We start from the raw sequence: 13998 nt of genomic DNA, 5'->3' as shown, positions 1-13998 counted from the left end.
CAGCAACTTTGATGTGTGTTGCTTGAATTTCCAGCATCTGCAGAATTCCTGTTGTTTATCTAATTCAACTTACTACCTCATCTTGAATACTGAGTGACTGAACCTTCTTGAACAACTTCCCATGCGGACTTTATCAAGTGCCTTACAACATGTAGACAACAACCACTGCCTTGCCGTCAATATTTCTGGTAACTACCTTGAAAACTCTATCAGATTGGTTCCACACAACCTACCACACACCAAGCCATGCTGACTATCCTTAATCAGTCTATGTCTATCCAAATACCCATATATCCAGTCCCTTAGAGTACCTTCTAACAACTTTCCCATTACTGATGTCAGTGTCACTGGCCTATAATTTCCCAGTTTATTTTTAGAACCCTTCTTAAACAATGCTACAGTATTAGCTACCCTCCAATCCTCCAATACCTCACCTTTCGATAAGGATGATTTAAACATCTCTTCTAGGGGCGCCTACTATTTCTGCACTTGCCTCCCACATGGTCAAAGGGGATACCTTCTCAGGCCCTGCGGATTTATCCACCCTAATTTGCCTCTAAACAGCAAACACCTCCTCGCCTGTAATCTGTATAGGGTCCATGACCCCGCTGCTGCTTTGCCTCACTTCTATAGACACTGTGTTTATCTCTTTAAATGCAAAAAAATGCATTTATGTTCTCCCCATTTCTATTGGCTCCATGAATAGATTACTGTTCTGATCTTCCAGAGGACCAATTTTGTCCCTTGCAATCCTTTTGGTCTCAACATATCTGTTGATTCCCTTAGTATTCTCCTTCACCTGGTTGTGAAGCCATAGAGAAAAGCAGCACAGAAACAGGCCCTTCAGCCTATCTAGTTCACGCCAGACTATTTAAACTGCCGACTCCCATCGACCTGCAACCAGACCACATCCCTCGATACCCCTACCATTGATATACCTACTGAAACTACTAAAGGTTGAAATCAAGCTTGCATGCACCACTTGCACTGGCTGCTAAGTTCCACATTCTCACAACCCTCTGAGTGAAGAGCTCTCCCCTAATGCTCCCCTTAAACTTTTAACCTTTCATCCTTAACCTATGACCTCTCATTGTAGTCCCATCCAACCTCAGTGGAAAAAGGTTGCTTGCATTTACCCCTTTGTCTAGGGCGACCTCATACTTTCTTTTAGCCCTCCTGATTTCCTCCTTAAGTGTTCTCTTGCATTTCTTATACTCCATAAGCACCTCATTTGTTCCTACCTGCCTATACCTGTTCTGTGCCTCCTTTTTTTTTTCTTAACCAGGGCTCCAATATCTCTTCAAAAGTTCAATTTAATATCAGAGAATGTATGCAATATACATCTGAAATCTTTGTTCTTTGCAGACATCCATGAAAACAGAAGGGTACCCCAAAGAATGAGTGACAGTAAAAATGTTAGAACCCCAAAGACACCCCTCACACCCCCCCTCCCATGCACAAGCGGCCACAAAGCATCGATCCCTCCCTGTCCCCCACTTATTTCAAAAAACCCACAACCCACCAAGCAAGCAGTAACAAAGCCCCTGAGAAAGACCGTGATCTACAGTACAACAAAACACATTCATTCACCCAACAGTTTGACAAACCAGAGACGCTCTCTCAATCCCTAATAAAGGGACAGCGAGGTGTCACACAGGCTAACAAGACAAAAAAAACGCTCACTGATTTACGGAGTTAGTGTTTTTTTTCTGAGAACCCCAACTCAAGAATTGACAACAAACTCTCCTCACCAACAAGAGAAAGATAGCCCTCCAGCAGCTGATTCGCTGTTCCCAATTATCCGTTTTCTCCTGTGACGCTTCATTTGGTGGTACCAGCATAGAATCAGTCCATCCCCAGAGCTGTAAAGCCTCAGAACGTTGAAGGCCGCATCCTTGAGATATCAAAAACTGGCGGGTCAGTGAGCCCCGGCAACAGGAACCAATATCATAAAGAACAAAAGTTGGAGTGCAGCTGTGGGTCAAAGTCTTCGACAGAACCCCATCCACCTCGAAAAGGAAAAAGAGAGGCATTGAAGGTAGAAATTAAGCTGTTTCCGCAGATGAGCTCGAAGAAGCCACTGTCTAGCACCATTGTACCTCTGCGCACAATCGAAGGTTCTCTAAACTTGTTATCTTTACCACAAGAGCTTAAAAATGTTTTAAAGTTCATTTATCCAACTTGTATCACTCCATTTCTCAACATAATTGTTGTGCTAGAAGAGCAAAGAGCAGTGGGGAGGTTTAAAAAGGCAATTTCAGATCTTGTGCCCAAGGTATCTGAAGACGTGTCCGCACCATTGATCGGAATTGAAGAAACATTAAAAATATTGATAATTTGTCCATTGCAAAATGAAAGCAGAGGTTTGGATGAACTAAAGTTTACATAAATGCAAAGCCTCTGGTTTTGCATCCACTCCCATACGGAGGAGTTTGCTTTTAATACAGGAGGATCTGTACCAGTGTAAGGTATCTGTGAAGAGCTGTACACTGAACCCGATGGCGTCTCTGTGCTTTAAAGACCTGTCACATTTTCTTTCCACCTTCAGGTAATGTGACCCCCACAGGATCTGCATCACAGATGGCAAGTGGAATCAGTCTGGTGTCCTTCAACAGCCGCCCTGAGGGAATGCACCAGCGCTCCTACTCTGTGTCCAGTGCAGATCAGTGGAGTGAAGCCACTGTCATCGCCAACTCTGGCATCAGCAGCGGTAAGTGAGACAGTCAGCTTCACCTTGATTGTGATGGGCCTCCTTCATTTGATTCTACTCTTCACCAGACAGGACAATAATGAACCAAATGTGTTTGAATGACAGTCTAGTAGCTTTGTGCTCACCATTACTAATACTAGCATCGTATTTTAGATTTAGTTTATCGACTTTGGAGTTTCTGTGTATCATCAGTTCAGGCCTTCTGTGATTTTGTATCCTAGATTTGTGTTTTTTTTTAACAGAATTGTGTGTTTTAAGTAATCTGCCAGAACCTTCTGACGCTCTGCAATGTTTAATTAATGGTAAAACACAGGCCAGTATTAGGATCTAATTGAGAAAGCAACCCCTCAGCTGGTCATCTCTGCCTGGCTTTTTGATAATCCAATTCGGTTGAAATGTCACTTCCATGGATTTGCAAATGGTTTTCTCTTTGTATTTCTCCTTATCTTCTCTGAACATTACAATTGTGTCTGCTCTGAAAGTCCTTCTAGTACTTCTAACTATCTCAGAAATACCAGCAGTAATGCAGGATGACAGCATTTGTAAAGAAAAGATCCCGGTTTTAAAACAGAAAACCTTTCAAACCTTGGGAATTTTTAAACAACTTTCCAGGAGATCAGAGACCAAGAAATTGCCAAATTTCTCTTCATTTGACATGTATCGGTTTAGAACTGGGGTTTTCATTATCAGTGCAGATCTACCTGGTTCCTGTATGCAGTTGGAAATGAACACACTGTGGGTATGGCTTTCTCAATGGTTCACACTTCTCAGAGAGATAGTATCTCATTTGTGGTACACAGTATTGCAATTAATATTACCAAATAGAAATTGTTTCTAACATTCAGAAACCTGTAGTTAGGAGTGGATATCTACTAAGGCATATAGTATCTTTCCAAAGGAGAAAGTCTGGAAGATTCTACCACTCGCCAACACATTAGGGGCAAAAAACCTACCAACACACATGTCTGGGACGACTACAGGAACACTTCGAGAAATCCCATGTAGTCAAAGGGAGAATGCTGCACACTCATCACAGACCATACTGAAAGTCAAGATTAAATTTGGGTCACTGGAGCTAAAAGGCAGCAATTTCAAGCAGAGTAGTTGTGAACTGGAATTCGCTGTACATCAATTCAATCCAAAGTTTCAAAATGATTAAATACGGGAGAGAATAGCTGGCAGGGCTGTGAGGGAAGACAGAAGGAATGGGACTGATGGGATTGTACTAGGGCCCAGCATCGTCAGCCAAATGCCTTTCTCCTGTGTTTTAATTCCTTGCTTATGATGGGTGGAAGGTCATTATTGAGGCAGCTGAAGACAGGTAGTCCAAGGATTGTGCCCCGAAGACTCCTGGTGATAACCTAGATTGCTGATCGTTTCCCAAACACCACAGTCGTCTTCCCCTGTGCTGGCGATGGTAACCACATTGGAAGTTTTCTTTCCATTTTCCCATTGCCAAGGACTTCCAGGGCTGTTTATCCTTATAACCATATAACCATATAACAATTACAGCACGAATTGACAATAAACTGGATTGGTCAAAGAATACTGAGGCTGTCTACAAGAAGGGACAGAGCCGTCTCTATTTCCTGAGGAGACTGAGGTCCTTTAACATCTGCCGGACGATGCTGAGGATGTTCTACGAGTCTGTGGTGGCCAGTGCTATCATGTTTGCTGTTGTGTGCTGGGGCAGCAGGCTGAGGGTAGCAGACACCAACAGAATCAACAAGCTCATTTGTAAGGCCAGTGATGTTGTGGGGATGGAACTGGACTCTCTCACGGTGGTGTCTGAAAAGAGGATGCTGTCCAAGTTGCATTCTATCTTCGTCAATATCTCCCATCCACTACATAATATACTGGGTGGGCACAGGAGTACATTCAGCCAGAGACTCATTCCACCGAGATGCAGCACAGAGCGTCATAGGAAGCCATTCCTGCCTGTGGCCATCAAACTTTACAACTCCTCCCTTGGAGGGTCAGACACCCTGAGCCAATAGGCTGGCCCTGGACTTATTTCATAATTACTGGCATAATTTACATATTACTATTTAACTATTTATGGTTCTATTACTAGTTATTATTTATGGTGCAACTGTAACGAAAACCAATTTCCCCTGGGATCAATAAAGTATGACTATGACAACACGAAGAAACTCAACACAGTGGCATAGAAGCCCCACTGCTAACTAGCGTTTTGGCGGTGAATTGCAGAGCGACGCAGACACACCAACGCACAAGTATAAATGCTCACAACGGCGTAGCCCACTTGCGTAGGCTACGGCTTATGCTAGTACGCACAAGTATACATCAGCCTTAAGCCGAGCACTGAGAGGGCAAATAAGCGGCTCTTACTCCTACTGTCATCAACCAGAGCCATTGAAGTAATTTTCATTGTCATGCAAATGAAGGCCCTTTGGCCCACCATGTCTGTGCAGAGCATTGAGCAGCCAACTATACTGAACCCATTTACCAGCACACGGTTAGTCATTTACTAATCCTTGGTAATTCAAGTGCTTGTTCTATTGCTTCTTAAATGTCTCTGCCTCCACCACCCCATCAGGCATTGTTCAGATTACAATACGCTTTGGATCGAAAAAGAATTCCTTCCTTGGATCCTTTCCAAACCTACTCCTGACTGGAAACCCATGATCCCTCCACCCCCAACCCCCAGTCATATACAACTCTGCCATGGGAAAGTGTTTCTTATTACCTACCTTTTCTGGGCCTCTCATTGTAATCTGACAGCTACCTGGATGAGGTTGCACTTTGTTGTTTCAAACTTTGCTGGAGAATTATTGATGGGTCAGAATCATCTATCATCATATCCACAAACTGCCAATGTCATTTGCACTAGTGGTGACTTTGCAACCATGAATAATTACCTTTCATATAATTACTACATTTCACTCATGAAGTAGCTGCTTACTCAGATATTTCAGAGCCTGCACTATTTCTGCTTCATTTACCCATATACTCTCTCAGCCGGGCACCAAAGACCCCAGGACACTAGTTCTAAGAATAATAGAATCATTCCCCTCAGTTCTAACCAAAACACATCCCACAGTCATCATAACTGGGAAAAAAAGATCATATGGGGGATCTTCTTTGCAAATTGACTGCTGTATTTTCTTCACCATAGTTGTGACAGGTCACGGGTACTTTATCAGCTTCCATTAGGATAACCAAGGATCATGGAAGTTACAATTCTTATGTAACTCTTTCTTTTCTTTTAGACATTTACTTAAAAGTCAGATTTTCATCTTGATCTCTGTAACTTTGATTATAACACAGCAGCAAAGCCTACTCTCCAATACCCTAGGTAGGTACAAGGTGGATGCCGAGTACGGTTCCCTCTGTAGGACAGCTGACTCTTGACTTCTTAACATGGGTCTTCGAAGAATCAGTTTCCAAAGTGGCATGGTTTGTAGAGCTGTTACCTCACAGCACCAGAGACGAGATTTCACTCCTGACCTCAGGTGCTGTCTGTGTGGAGACCGTATGTTCTCTCTGTGCCTGCAGAGGTTTCCACTGGCTGCTTCAGTTTGCTCCCACATCCTAAATATTTTGTGGATTGGAAGGTTAATGGGCCACAGTAAGTTGTCCCCACTGTGTGAGTGAGGGGTGGAATCTGGGGCAAACTGGGCAAGTAATAAACAATTAATTTACGATTAGTGTAAATGGGTGATTGGTGGTCGGTGCAGACCCTGTGGACCAAAGGGTCCGTTCCTGTGCTTTATCTCACTGTGGCTTTACAAGTACCTTCTAGTGCATTATCTCTCATTTCAGTTCCACTAACAGCTCAGGTATAAAACTGATCATTGCTAGTGAACATTATAGTCATGTATACACAGTGCGCACATCATTGGGAACCTCCTGTACCTAATTAAGTGGCTACTGAGTGTATGTTTGTGGTCTTCTGCTGCTGTCGCCCATCTACTTCAAGGTTCGATATGTTGTATGTTCAGGAATGCTCTTCTGAACACCACTGTTGTAGCACATGGTTATTTCAATTACTGTTACCTTCCTAACAGCTTGAACCAGTCTGCTATTCACCCCTGACCTCTCATTAACAAGGCATTTTCACCCACAGAACAGCCGCTCACTGGATTTTTTTTTTTTTTGTTTTTTGCTCCATTCTCTGTAAACTCTGGAGACTGTTGTGCATAAAAATCTCAGGAGATCAGCAATTTCTGAGAAACTCAACCCCCTTGTGGCACCAACAATCATTCCACAGTCAGAGTCACTTAGATCACATTTCTTCCCCATTCTGATGTTTGGTCTGAACAATAACTGAACCTCTTGACCATGTCTGTATGCTTTTATGCATTGAGTTGCTGTCACATGACTGGCTGATTAGATATTTGCATTAATGAGTAGGTGTACCTAATAAAGTGGCCACTGATACAGTTAATCGCAAAGCATTTGATGGGAATACTATCAAACAAAATTTGATAGAGAACCTTAAGTTATAGCATGGCGGGGGGCCAAATGTCCAGTTAGAGAGTAAGGTTTTAACAGATGTCCTAAGGAGAGATGAAATGTGGTGAAATGTATGAATGTAATAAAATATAGGAGCAAAAAAACTTAAATGATAGAAATTCATGACCAAGCTAAATGCTAGAAACACTCAGCAGGTCAGTTAACATCCATAGGGAGAGAAAAAAGACAAGTGACATTTCATCTGCTGGGTGAGTGAGAAAACAAAACAGGCAGAGAGAGGGGGTGATAATGATGATGAAAATTAGCTTTATTTGTCACATGTACATTGAAACATGCAGTGTAATGTATCATTTGTGCCAAATCAAATCAGTGAGGATTGTACTGGTAGCCCGCAAGTATCACCAGATTTCTGGCCCCAAGATAGCATGCCCACAACTCACTAATCCTAACCAGTAGATCTTTGGAACGTGGGAGGAAAGTGGAGCACACAAGCAGTCATCAGGAGAATGTACAAGCTCTTTTCAGGCGGCAGCAAGAATCAAGCCCCAGTCTTACAGCCAGTGCTGCAAAGCATTGCGCAAACCGCAATTGTGTGGGGAGGAGTAGAGAGAGCAGAGGGAATGTGATAGGGTTCAAATCAAGGTAGCAAAGACTTTATGGTCTGCCATTTGGTGAAGAAATAAAAGGAACAATTAAAACTGAAATCCTCAGCAATCTCCATTGCAAAAAAGGTGAAGAAAATGGTTATCTGAAATGATTGAATTCAGTACTGAGTCCAAAAATAACAATGTGGCCAATTCTGTTGTCCAGTATATGTTGGACCTCCTTGGAATAATGTAGGGGGTCAAAGTCAAAATGGTACTGGGACATAGGACTGAAGATGTACTGAATGATAGCTTTTACCTTACTGGACAATACAGCCAGCATATATGGCTGAGAAACCTATACCTGTTTCAATGTTACTGCAACTGGAAAGTATACATCATATCAGAATTGATCAAAATCACTACTGAGCATCAGTATTGTGGTCCTGGAATCATTGGAGTGCTCAATTTTGTGTTCATTTGCAGAAATTAATCATCATTTACTTTACACATTCCTGTTTGCTTTTGAGAATATGATGTTAGCTGTCATCGCAAAACATCGCAATCCTTCTGGTGAGGGTACCCTCAGTAGTTTCAATGTCTAGACCCATCCATGATGAAGGGGCAGTGATATATTTGCAAGACAGGAGAAAACCTTTGGGAGTTGTGATTCCATGGGCTTGCTGCCCTTCTAGATCGCGACAGTCAGTGTTATTGCAGTGTATGTTGTGGAGGTGCACAGAGGCATCTGTACTGGTGGGCATGAGCAGGCTAATGGATTTGGTACTAGTCACTCAGGCTACTTTATCCTGGGGTTGGGTTTTGAGTTGGTGAAGTGTTGTTGGAGCTGCACTAATTTAGGCCTGTGGGACATATTCCATCATACTTGAGCCTGAGAAATTTCACTGCAATAAACTCAGTCTCTCACTTGATTTTGTAGTCTTGGTATTATGTCTGCAGTTAGCATCATGCCAGAGTTGTCGAAGGCCATACTGCATTCTGTAAAGGGCGCTACATTAGAACATAAAAGCTGGAAGCAGTAGGGCATTCAGCCTCTCATTCACCAAGATCATGGCTGATCTACCTTAACATTCTTCCCTAGCCTGTTCCCCATCCACCCCAGTCTGCCTCTTGGTTCCCCTCTTATTCAGAAAATTACACTGGATAAATTTCCTCAAAAGTGTTGCTTCCTCAGAATTTTTTTTTTGATTATGATAGTCTGCTTGAAGCTGAGCATGAATATAATTTCAGACTACATGTATCACGTAGGACTTCGGAGAAACACGAAATTGAACATAATTCATTTAATTGCATAACAGTGCTGACGCTTTGCAATAGTTCACCTAAGCTAAAAATGTTTTGTTGATGATTTTCATTTGTACTCAATGTCTGAGGCTTCTCGCTTAAGTGTCCAACAATAATCAGCCAGCATTGATGGATTCCAGTTGCCCTTATACTGTTTCTCCATGACCCAATGTCCTGGTGAAACGTTTCACCATGCTCATCACCAATGGCACCAAGATTTGCAGGAAAGAAGTCTAAATGGGAATGCAATAAATGTGAGGAGCCCAGGCTTTGTCTTGGTCACCAATTTTACACCAAAAGTAGAGCTCATAGCCTTTCTTAATAAGAGGAGTCATGCTCTGTCTTTGGGATTTAAGTGTACACTAACCACAAATATAAAAGAAAGTATCCCGGCTGTGGCATCATTGGCAAGACATTTTGCTATCATAAATACTCTCGGAAATACAATTACTTTATTATAATGAGTACACACAACATGCTATGCACGTAGAGCATGTGCATCAATGTGATTATAAACCCATGTGCATGTAAACCCAATGCATAGAACGATGTGTGGGTGATGCTTTTATAGCCTTTCTAAAACCTGTCCTGCCGTGCAGTATCTGTCCTGCCTAAACATGCCCAGACATGCTTGGAGAAGATAGAGAACTTTACAGCTTACATTGTGCGCAACATTTTAATTATGAATTGAATAACAGATATAGGTGATACAAAAGAAAAAGGTACATAGGGAAATTTGATGGTGATTTTCATGATCAGCAGCTCAAAGTCCATTAGATTCACTCAAAAATATTCAGGAAGTAAAATCTTTGTTGTCCAGTGTTACTGATCTCTTTTCTCAATGCAGTTTATGGCAGAGCTTCCACATCCTCTTGGGTTGAAAATTTCAGAAATTCAGAACAAAAGCTTCAGAGAGCTAGCTAATGTTAGAGATCTAGAAGATTATAAAGCTAATAGGAAGGAGCTTAAGAAGGAAATTAGGAGAGCCAGAAGGGGCCATGAGAAGGCCTTGGCGGGCAGGATTTAGGAAAACCCCAAGGCATTTTACAAATATGTGAAGAGCAAGAGGATAAGACGTGAAAGAATAGGACCTATCAAGTGTGACAGTGGGCAAGTGTGTATGGAACTGGAGGAAATAGCAGAGGTACTTAATGAATACATTACTTCAGTATTCACTATGGAAAAGGATCTTGGTGATTGTAGTGATGACTTGCAGCAGACTGAAAAGCTTAAGCATGTAGATATTAAGAAAGAGGATGTGCTGGAGCTTTTGGAAAGCATCGTTGGATAAGTCACCAGGATCGGATGAGATGTACCCCAGGCTACTGTGGGAGGCGAGGGAAGAGATTGCTGAGCCTCTGGCAATGATCTCTGCATCATCAATGGGGATGGGAGAGGTTCTGGAGGGTTGGAGGGTTGCGGATGTTGTTCCTTTATTGAAGAAAGGGAGTAGAGGTAGCCCAGGAAATTATAGACCAGTGAGTCTTTCCTCAGTGATTGGTAAGTTGATGGAGAAGATCCTGAGAGGCAGGACTTATGAACATTTGGAGAGGTATAATATGATTAGGAATAGTCAGCATGGCTTTGTCAAGGACAGGTCGTGCCTTACGAGCCTGTTTGAATTTTTTGAGGATGTGACTAAACACATTGATGAAGGTAGAGCAGTAGATGTAGTGTATATGAATTTCAGCAAGGCACTTGATAAGGTACCCTATGCAAGGCTTATTGAGAAAGTAAGGAGGCATGGGATCCAAGGGGGCATTGCTTTGTGGATCCAGAACTGGCTTTCCCACAGAAAGCAAAGAGTGGTAGTAGACGGGTCATATTCTGCGTGGAGGTTGGTCAGCAACGGCGTGCCTCAGGGATCTGTTCTGGGTCCCCTACTCTTCGTGATTTTTGTAAATAACCTGGATGAGGAAGTGGAGGGATAGAAACATAGAAAATAGGTGCAGGAGTAGGCCATTCGGCCGTTCAAGCCTGCACTGCCATTCAGTGCTGATCATCCAACTCAGAACCCTGTACCAGCCTTCCCCCCATACCCCCTGATCCCTTTAGCCACAAGGGCCATATCTAACTCCCTCTTAAATATAGCAAATGAACTGGCCTCAACTGTTTCTTGTGGCAGAGAATTCCACAGATTCACCACTCTCAGTGTGAAGAAGTTTTTCCTAATCTCGGTCCTAAAAGGCTTCCCCTTTATCCTCAAATTGTGACCCCTCATTCTGGACTTCCCCAACATCGGGAACAATCTTCCTGCATCTAGCCTGTCCAAACTCTTTAGGATTTTATATGTTTCAATAAGATCCCCCCTCAATCTTCTAAATTCCAACGAGTATAAGCCTAGTTGATCCAGTCTTTCATCATATGAAAGTCCTGCCATCCCAGGAATCAATCTGGTGAACCTTCTTTGTACTCTCTCTATGGCAAGGATGTCTTTCCTCAGATTAGGGGACCAAAACTGCACACAATACTCCAGGTGTGGTCTCACCAAGGCCTTGTACAACTGCAGTAGTACCTCCCTGCTCCTGTACTGGAATCCACTTGCTATGAATGCCAGCATACCATTCGCCTTTTTCACCGCCTGTTGTACCTGCATGCCTACTTTCAATGTCTGGTTTATAATGACACCCAGGTCTCGTTGCACCTCCCCTTTTCCTAATCAGCCACCATTCAGATAATAATCTATTTTCTTGATTTTGCCACCAAAGTGGATAACCTCACATTTATCCACATTAAATTGCATCTGCCATGAATTTGCCCACTCACCTAACCTATCCAAGTCACCCTGCATCCTCTTAGCATCCTCCTCACAGCTAACACTGCCACCCAGCTTCGTATCATCCACAAACTTGGAGATGCTGCATTTAATTCCCTCATCTAAGTCATTAATATATATTGTAAACAACTGGGGTCCCAGCACTGAGCCTTGCAGTACCCTACTAGTCACTGCCTGCCATTCTGAAGAGGTCCCGTTTATTCCCACTCTTTGCTCCCTGTCTGCCAACCAATTCTTTATCGACATCAATACCTTACCCCCAATACCGTGTGCTGTAAGTTTGCACACTAATCTCCTGTGTGGGACCTTGTCAAAAGCCTTTTGAAAATCCAAATATACCACATCCACGGGTTCTCCCCCATCCACTCTACTAGTTACATCCTCAAAAAATTCTATGAGATTCGTCAGACATGATTTTCCTTTCACAAATCCATGCTGACTTTGTCCGATGATTTCACCGCTTTCCAAATGTGCTGTTATCACATCTTTGGTAACTGACTCTAGCATTTTCCCCACCACCCATGTCAGGCTAACCTGTCTATAATTCCCTGGTTTCTCTCTCCCTCCTTTTTTAAAAAGTGGGGTTACATTGGCCACCCTCCAGTCCTCAGGAACTAGTCCAGAATCTAAAGAGTTTTGAAAAATTATCACTAATGTATCCACTATTTCTTGGGCTACTTCCTTAAGCACTCTGGGATACAGACCATCTGGCCCTGGGGATTTATCTGCCTTTAATCCCTTCAATTTACCTAACACCACTTCCCTACTAACATGTATTTCCCTCAGTTCCTCCATCTCACTGGACCCTCTGTCCCCTACTATTTCCGGAAGATTATTTATGTCCTCCTTGGTGAAGACAGAACCAAAGTAGTTATTCAATTGGTCTGCCATGTCCTTGCTCCCCATAATCAATTCACCTGTTCTGTCTGTAGGGGACCTACATTTGTCTTAACCAATCTTTTTCTTTTCACATATCTATAAAAGCTTTTACAGTCAGTTTTTATGTTCCCTGCCAGTTTTCCCTCATAATCTTTTTTCCCCTTCCTAATTAAGCCCTTTGTCCTTCTCTGCTGGACTCTGAATTTCTCCCAGTCCTCAGGTGAGCCACTTTCTCTGGCTAATTTGTATGCTTCTTCTTTGAAATTGATACTATCCCTAATTTCTCCTGTCAGCCACGGGTACACTACCTTCCTTGATTTATTCTTTTGCCAAACTGGGATGAACAATTGTTGTAGTTCATCCATGCAATCTTTAAATGCTTGCCATTGCATATCCATTGTCAACCCTTTAAGTGTCATTTGCCAGTCTATCTTAGCTAATTCACGTCTCATACCTTCAAAGTTACCCTTCTTTAAGTTCAGAACCTTTGTTTCTGAATTAACTATGTCACTCTCCATCTTAATGAAGAATTCCACCATATTATGGTCACTCTTACCCAAGAGGCCTCTCACGACAAGATTGCTAATTAACCCTTCCTCATTGCTCAATACCCAGTCTTGAATAGCCTACTCTCTAGTTGGTTCCTCGACATGTTGGTTCAAAAAACCATCCCGCATACATTCCAAGAAATCCTCTTCCTCAGCACCCTTACCAATTTGGTTCACTCAATCTATATGTAGATTGAAGTCACCCATTATAACTGCTGTTCCTTGCACACATTTCCAATTTCCTGTTTAATACCATCCCCAACCTCACTACTACTATTAGGTGGCCTGTACATAACTCCCACCAGCGTTTTCTGCCCCTTAGTGTTATGCAGCTCTACCCATATCGATTCCACATCCTCTCGGCTAATGTCCTTCCTTTCTATTGTGTTAATCTCCCCTCTAACCAGCAATGCTACCCCACGTCCTTTTCTTTCATGTCTATCCCTCCTGAATATTGAATATCCCTGAATGTTGAGCTACCATCCCTGGTCACCCTGGAGCCATGTCTCTGTGATCCCAACTATATCATATCCATTAATAACAATCTGCACTTTTAATTCATCCACCTTGTTACGAATGCTCCTTGCATTGACACACAAAGCCTTCAGGCTCGCTTTTACAACACCCTTAGCCCTTATAAAATTACGTTGAAAAGTGACCTTTTTTGATTTTTGCCCTGGATTTGCCGGCCTGCCACTTTTACTTTTCACCTTACTACTTTTTGCTTCTACCCTCATTTTACTCCCCTCTCTCTCT

General features: G+C 42.6%; 1 protein-coding gene across 4 annotated transcripts in view; it reads left to right on the top strand.

The window, feature by feature from the left end:
• The window catches only part of agap1 (ArfGAP with GTPase domain, ankyrin repeat and PH domain 1), a 683413-nt gene that overhangs the window by 468416 nt on the left and 200999 nt on the right, over nt 1-13998 (top strand). For all 4 annotated transcript variants that reach the window (XM_063051721.1, XM_063051720.1, XM_063051719.1 and 1 more), the window contains exon 12: nt 2549-2710. In XM_063051721.1, the coding sequence (XP_062907791.1) occupies nt 2549-2710 (162 nt within the window). The remainder of the gene's footprint in view (nt 1-2548; nt 2711-13998) is intronic.

Source organism: Mobula hypostoma, chromosome 6 (assembly GCF_963921235.1).
Source record: "Mobula hypostoma chromosome 6, sMobHyp1.1, whole genome shotgun sequence".
Classification (NCBI taxonomy): domain Eukaryota; kingdom Metazoa; phylum Chordata; class Chondrichthyes; order Myliobatiformes; family Myliobatidae; genus Mobula; species Mobula hypostoma.
Note: the sequence above shows the minus strand (reverse complement) of the source record. Positions and strands in the feature narration are given on the sequence as shown.